The 7706-nt window shown below is 40.9% G+C and overlaps 1 protein-coding gene and 1 pseudogene across 1 annotated transcript; one reads left to right on the forward strand and one right to left on the reverse strand.

Annotated features, from left to right (window-relative positions):
• Positions 1-733: 733 nt before the first annotated feature.
• LOC125998135 (60S ribosomal protein L26-like) lies at positions 734-1221 on the forward strand. Its single transcript, XM_049766411.1, has one exon. The coding sequence runs from the start codon at positions 756-758 to the stop codon at positions 1191-1193; it is 438 nt and encodes a 145-aa protein (XP_049622368.1). The 5' UTR covers positions 734-755; the 3' UTR covers positions 1194-1221.
• Positions 1222-1911: 690 nt separating this feature from the next.
• On the reverse strand, positions 1912-2327 carry LOC125998161 (40S ribosomal protein S15-like; annotated as a pseudogene).
• Positions 2328-7706: the final 5379 nt, after the last annotated feature.

Consider the following 7706-nt stretch of genomic DNA (forward strand, 5'->3'; position numbering starts at 1 on the left):
AAGCACAAAACATTTTTTATTTTATTTATTTATTTTTATTTACCTATCTACTTTTTGTCGGTTTCTTTGTTTTGGTGTGGTTATTGAAGTTGTTGTCTCCATTTATATTTATTTTTTTCTTCTTTTCTTTTCTTTCTTTATGTGCTCTGCCATGTTTTTTATCTCAAGACCATGGCTTTTTTGTGGTGCTTATCTTTATTGTTGGAATGCTCACTGGATATTTTATTTGACATTTCTTTTTGTACTGTTGGGGTGTTTCACCTTTTTTTTTCCCTTGGTCTCTCAAACCGATGATGAGAGCCTCTAGAAGGATTCCGCCCATTTTTGGCATATTTGATTTTTTCCCTAGTTTATTACTTTTCTCTTCTTCAAACAAAACCACATAACTTGAACTATCTAGTTCTGCCTTCCAGTTAGAGGAGGAAATAAGGGAGGCACCAAGACCAAACAGATGTAAGACTACTAAGTAGTAAGCTAGATACAGAGAGGACCACATATTCTAGCAGCCCCGGGGATGAGGGAGGAGGATATGGGAGGTAGGAAGAGAACGGAGGTATAGGAAGGACAAATTGGTGATGGGAATCCCCCTGATTTTATGTAATTATGTACCTAAAATATTATTGTCAACAATATGTAAGTCACTATGATCAAAATAAAAATTATATTAAAAATAAATAAAACAGAAATGCTTTTAAAAAATATTTACCTAGGTCTCTTCCCTTCGGCAGCGGCGCGCGGTAGGAGTGCCAGCCAAAATGAAGTTCAACCCTTTTGTGACTTCTGACCGGAGCAAGAACCGCAAAAGGCATTTCAATGCACCTTCCCACGTTCGCAGGAAGATCATGTCTTCTCCTCTTTCCAAGGAGCTGAGGCAGAAGTACAACGTGCGATCCATGCCCATCCGCAAGGACGATGAGGTCCAGGTAGTGAGAGGCCACTACAAAGGTCAGCAAATTGCCAAAGTGGTCCAGGTTTATAGGAAGAAATACGTCATCTACATTGAAAGAGTCCAGCGGGAGAAAGCAAATGGCACAACTGTCCATGTCGGCATTCACCCCAGTAAGGTGGTTATCACCAGACTAAAACTGGACAAAGATCGCAAGAAGATTCTTGAGCGCAAGGCCAAGTCTCGACAAGTTGGCAAGGAAAAGGGCAAATACAAAGAAGAAACCATTGAGAAGATGCAGGAGTAAAGTTATTTTATATATAACTTGATTAAAAGCTGTAGAATGAAAAAAAAATATTTACCTAGGGCCCAGAATGATAGTACAGCAGGTAAGGCATTTTTTCTGCACATGGCCTGCCTAGGTTTAATCCGCAGCTTAACATATAGTCCCCCAAGCCTGCCAAATGATTCCTGAGTGTAGTGAGGAGTAACACCTGAGCATCACTGAGTATCTCTGTGTGTGTCTCTGTGTGTCTCTGTCTGCCTCTGTGTCTCTGTCTCTCTGTCTGTCTGTCTGTCTGTCTGTCTCTCTCTCTCTCTCTCTCTCTCTCTCACACACACACACACACACACACACACACGTAAGCCTATAGTATGGACTTTCCCTTTTTTGTTATTCTAATTGTGTTTCTACAGTTCGACAAGGTTGGGGAACATTTTTCTTCCAGGGGGGCATTGGATACTTATATTATTATTTGTGGGCCTTACAATTCAAGCCAAATCACATCAGAAGCATAGATACCGTATTTGTCCTACCATGCACTAGGGCCAGATCACATGGCTGTCCCCAGCTCATTAACCATGTAAGAGAAACAATTTTTATAGTCAGTGGAAGTCTCTGACATTATAATAAGTGTTTATGAAAGCATTTGAAACTCTGTGTGTGTGTGTGTGTGTGTGTGTGTGTGTGTGTGTGTGTGTGTGTGTGTGTGTGTGTGTGTGTGTGTGTAGCCTCACTGAGGCCTTTACTTGAGGGGAATGAAGCTGTATGAGTGGGTGGCCCTGATACCCAGCCGATCACGCTTAACCAGTTTGTAGATGCTGGAGAACTTGCCCAGGTAGTGGCTGATCATCTCGGATTTGATCTCCATCTGATTGAAGATCTTGCCATTTTCCAGCCAACCATGCTGTCCACCATCTTGGGCAGATGGTCATCTCACGAAGACGCGTCTTCACCACCTCGGGCTTTTCCATGGGTAGTGCTTCCTTCTTGGCCTTGTGCAGGTGCTTCTGCTCAGGCCCGGGGTTAGGGGCCACCACTGCCAGGCGCTGTACAGCTGCATCAGTTGCTCCTAGAACATGTCCAGCAGCTGGTCTAGGTTCACGCCGTGGTACGTGAACTTGTGGAAGGTCCTTTCTTCTTCTGCTCCACTTCCGCCATCTTGCCGTCTCTTCTGAAAGCCATTTGAAACTTTAAAAGAGCATGACTATTAAATGGTAGAAATCAGGGGCTGGAGAGATAGCATGGAGGTAAGGCGTTTGCCTTTCATGCAGGAGGTCATCGGTTCGAATCCCGGCGTCCCATATGGTCCCCCGTGCCTGCCATGAACAATTTCTGAGCCTGGAGCCAGGAATAACCCCTGAGCACTGCCGGGTGTGACCCAAAAACCACAAAAAAAATTGGTAGAAATCAGATTATTCTTGTAAAGTAAGCATTTATAGTTGCCTGTGAAAGTGAAGGATCTTCCCCTTCCTCTTTGTTATTTTTGTTGTGATGTTCAGGGTGTTTTTGTTTTTACCTTCCTGAAGATGAGGTTTGGACCACAATAAACAATGCTCAGGGATTACTTTTGGTGGGGCTTGAAACATCATAAGAGTGCCAAGGATTAATTAAGTCCAGGTTGACAGCCTTCAAATAAGCTCTGTACCAGCTGTACTATCATTCTGACCCCATGATCACACTTTGACATCAGTGATCACAATGACCATGTTGCTAGCATCACAACTGGCATATGTGAAGATGCTAGGATTTGAACATGTAACCTCAGACCTACAGAGTAGGGGATCTACCAATGAGCCACATCCCTAAAATGGACTTCTTTCTAGGGGGCATCTTGTGCCATATTGGATAGTGCTCAAGAGCTACTCCCTTATAGTGTTAAGGTTAAACCTAGGACTCTAGCATGCTTTGAAACAGCAACTTGACTCTACATTCTTTTTTTTTTTTTTTTTTTTTTTTTTTTTTTGTGGTTTTTGGGTCACACCCAGCAGTGCTCAGGGGTTACTCCTGGCTCCATGCTCAAAAATTGCTCCTGGCAGGCACGGGGGACCATATGGGACGCTGGGATTCAAACCGATGACCTTCTGCATGAAAGGCAAATGCCTTACCTTCATGTTATCTCTCCGGCCCCAACTCTGCATTCTTTATTTTTCGTATTTTTGTATAGTTAATCAGATTTTTGTATAGTTAATTTTTAATTTTAATTTTGTATAGTTAATTCTTATGTAGTTAATCTGTGCCTTATATTGGGTTGAGCAATGATATAGAATTAACTTCAAATCATGAGTGCTAATAGAAGGAATTAAAGGCATACATCTACTTAAAACAGATGATACAAGAAATCTTTTCTTGGGGCCGGCGAGGTGGCACTAGAGGTAAGGTGTCTGCCTTGCATGCGCTAGCCAAGGAAGGACCGCGGTTCGATCCCCTGGCGTCCCATATGGTCCCCCCAAGCCAGGGGCAATTTCTGAGCCCTTAGCCAGGAGTAACCCCTGAGCATCAAACGGGTGTGGCCCGAAAAACCAAAAAAAAAAAAAAAAAAAAAAAAAGGAAATATTTTCTTTTTGTCTTAAGATTGTATAAGGTTGAAGTCAGAGAGATAGGCTAATGTGTAGGGAGTTTGCTTTGCACATGGCTGACCAGGCTTCAATCTTCAGCATCCCATCTGGTCCCTGAGCACCTAGGAGTGATTCCTGAGAGCAGAACCAGGGAGGAGCCTCTGAGCACTCCTGGGTATAACTCAAAAACAAAAAAAGTATTAGATTTTGGGGACATAGAAATCACTCAAAGGTAGTCTTTCCTTGTATGTGCAAGATCTTGAATTTGATATCTAACACCACATGTTCTTTATCTCAGCATGCCCAGGTATAGACCTGAAGGCCCCTTGGAGGGCCAAGTAGCATTTACAGTGCTGTCCTGTATTGGTAGCGGCCTTAAGCATTGACCCAACCATCTCATTGGCCAAATATTACAGGGAATGGCTTCAGGGGTACTCCTGAGCATTCTAAACCTTAAAAAAAGGTTAGGAACCCTTTTTCCAATGTGTCATGGACAAATGTGTACCCCTATCATAGGGGACTAGTATTATAGAACATGTTTGATTAATTATATAATTTATTCATTTTAAATTTCAACATGTAGTGGCCAGCACAGGAAGAAATTGGCAATAGTGAATGCTAAACAGCAGCAAGAAACCAGTAAAGTATGCTGATTTTTCTCAGAAAACCACAAATTACAAATCTACATGTGAATGTATCTAAGTACTAGCTGTGAAAATATGTGAAATTACTCCCTACGATTGTAAATATTGAAGAGAAATGCCAGGGCTCATGGGTTTGACAGCAAAAAATGAGAAAGATGTTTTTCTTTCTGGTGAAACTTATTCCTGTCTCATATGTAGTTATATGTGGTTCCCATTTTATATCCTGGCCTCAGCACTCCTTTAGTTCATACTTTTCTTTCTAGTTTCTTTGGATGTGATGCTTGGGAAATAATGTACAGGGATCTAGAGCTGTAGTTCAAAGGCAAAATAAGGTCTCAAGTTTGATCCTCAACATGCGTAATCTCCATGACCAAGAGTATGTTAAAGTATGCAAACTCCAATGAATTCTACAGCAAACTGGGGAAATACCCTAACCAAGCGTGAGATCCATGGTTATCACAACAAAAAGGGAAGGGAAGGCTGAATAAATAAATAGAAAAGAAAATGTTTGTCTCATAGAAACTGTTTGCAAAGATAACTGATTCTTCAAATTTCTGAAAGAGCTGGAAATGAATTAAGAGTAGATATTTTAGGATTTGGAAGAACTGGGGCTGGGTGATAGCGAGCAGTAGGGATTTGCCTTTCACACAGCTGAATCAGGATGGTCCTGGGTTAGATCCCTGGTGTCTCATATGGTCCCCCAAGCCTGGAGCAATTTCTTAGCACATATCCAGGAGTAGCCCCTGTGTATCACCGGGTGTGGCCCAAAAACAAAAAGAAAGAAAAGATTTGGAAGAAATGGGATCAGAATGACAGCATGGTAGGTAGGGTGCTAGTCTTACATGACCTGGGTTGGATTCTTGGCATCCCATATGTTCCCCAGGCTCGCCAGAAGTGTTTCCTGAGCATAGAGCCAGGAGTAACCCCTGGCACCACCAGCTGTGTCCCCAAAACCCTTCCCAAAAAACAACAAGATTTGGAAGAACTCACTGGTAAACATCTAGGCCTGGACTTTTGTTCAGGGGAAATTTTTTTTTCTTTTTTACTTTTTTTTTTATTTTTTCTTTTTTTTTTCAGTTAATCCTAAATTGTAGTGCATCTTTTATACTTTTTCTTTTTTTTTTTTTAACACCACCCATCACCAGTGCAACATTCCCATCACCAATGTCCCAAGTCTCCCTCCTCCCCACCCGACCCCCGCCTGTACTCTAAACAGGTTCTCAATTTCCCTCATACATTCTCATTATTAGGACAGTTCAAAATGTAGTTATTTATCCAACTAAACTCATCACTCTTTGTGATGAGCTTCCTGAGGTGAGCTGGAACTTCCAGCTCTTTTCTCTTTTGTGTCTGAAAGTTATTATTGCAAGAATGTCTTTCATTTTTCTTAAAACCCATAAATGTGTGAGACCATTCTGCGTTTTTCTCTCTCTCTCTGACTTATTTCACTCAGCATAATAGATTCCGTGTACATCCATGTATAGGAAAATTTCATGACTTCATCTCTCCTGACAGCTGCATAATATTCCATTGTGTATATGTACCACAGTTTCTTTAGCCATTCGTCTGTTGAAGGGCATCTTGGTTGTTTCCAGAGTCTTGCTATGGTAAATAGTGCTGCAATGAATATAGGTGTAAGGAAGGGGTTTTTGTATTGTATTTTTGTGTTCCTAGGGTATATTCCTAGGAGTGGTATAGCTGGATCGTATGGGAGCTCGATTTCCAGTTTTTGGAGGAATCTCCATATTGCTTTCCATAAAGGTTGAACTAGACGGCATTCCCACCAGCAGTGGATAAGAGTTCCTTTCTCCCCAGGGGAAAATTTTTGAATATCACAAAATTAGAGACATATCCACACTGATACTGTTTTTTTTTTGTTTTTTTTTTTTTGTTTTGTTTTGTTTTTATGTTCTTTATGATGTGTGCCAGGCCCATTGGTGTGATGATCATCTAATGTTGTGATTTGCATTTCCCTGATGATAAGTGATGAGAACATTTCTGTTGTTGCTTTTTGGGCCACATCTGGCAGTTCTCAAGGCTTATTCCTGGCTCTGTACTGAGGAAACCCTTGGGTGCAATCAGGGACCATATGGAGTGGTAGGGATTCAATCAAGGTCTGCCACGTACAAGACAAGTGCCATCCCTGTCTGCAGTATTATTATTTAGCCCTTAATTACTTCTTGAGGAATTATTGGTGTGACTTGGGAAGAAATGCAAAGTAGATAGTTGATTGCTTCTGCTTTTCTTCCTTTCCTCACTAGGCGCTCTCTAACCCTGGATTAGGCGGAGGGCAGGGTTAGGATTGTGAGATACCAGATTAATTATACAGGCCACAAGTCAGAGAACCAGTGATTTGATCCATAGCATCAAGTTGTTATTGTTTTTGTTTTGTTTTATTTTTCTTAAATTTATCATAGGAAACAATAAGGCAAATAAAGGCTTATTGGTTCATATAGTTGATTGTTTTCAATATATTAAAACTTGTTAATAGAAATATCAGTAATTGACTAGTGATCATGGTTTGCACCAGATCAGAAGTAGTAGCTATACTTTGAGGGACAAGTCAAGAAAATTTGCTAATTAACACATCTAATCAGTGGGGTTGAGTAATTGGCTGGAAGGAAAGATAAATGTAGGGTAGTGTCCACGATCTGAGCGACTGGAAGAGAAATGTCATACTTATCAAAATAAACAGTGAGAAAAGAATATGTGGAAAGATAACAAGATTTTGATTTTTAGGGGCATGAAGCAGTAAGGCATCTGCCTTGCTGGTGCTAGCCTAGGATGAATGGCAGTTTAGTCTCCCAGCATACCATATGGTCCCCCAATCAGGAGCGATTTCTAAGAGCATAGACAGGAGTAACCCCTGAGCGTCACCAGATGTGGCCCCCCCAAAAAAAACAAAAGAAAATGTTAAATGCTGGATTTTAGATTTTTTTTTTGCAATGATCCTTTCCAATAAAGAAGAAAAGCAAAAGTAGGAGACTCAATATTGAAACTAGAAAATTATTAAGTGAAATGTAAGAGTGAAACTCCATCACTTCTGATCTTGGATTCTAAGAAAGCTGGCAGTCCAAACATTACTTATTTCCTGTACCCTAAAACTGATATAACTCAAGAAAGAAAATCCATGCAGAAATCAGTAATAATAGATTTCCCAAATGAATATGATTAATTTCTCACACATGTCCCAAATACTGAACATGTCCATTTCCATCATTAATAAATTGGTTTTTGGATCACAGTTGATGGTGCTTAGGGCTTCTCCTGGCTCTGTGCTCAGGGCTAACTCCTGACAGAGCTCACTAGACTGTATGTGCTAGATACCAGAGATAGTA

This window comes from Suncus etruscus, chromosome 2 (genome assembly GCF_024139225.1).
Source record: "Suncus etruscus isolate mSunEtr1 chromosome 2, mSunEtr1.pri.cur, whole genome shotgun sequence".
Taxonomy (NCBI): Eukaryota; Metazoa; Chordata; class Mammalia; order Eulipotyphla; family Soricidae; genus Suncus; species Suncus etruscus.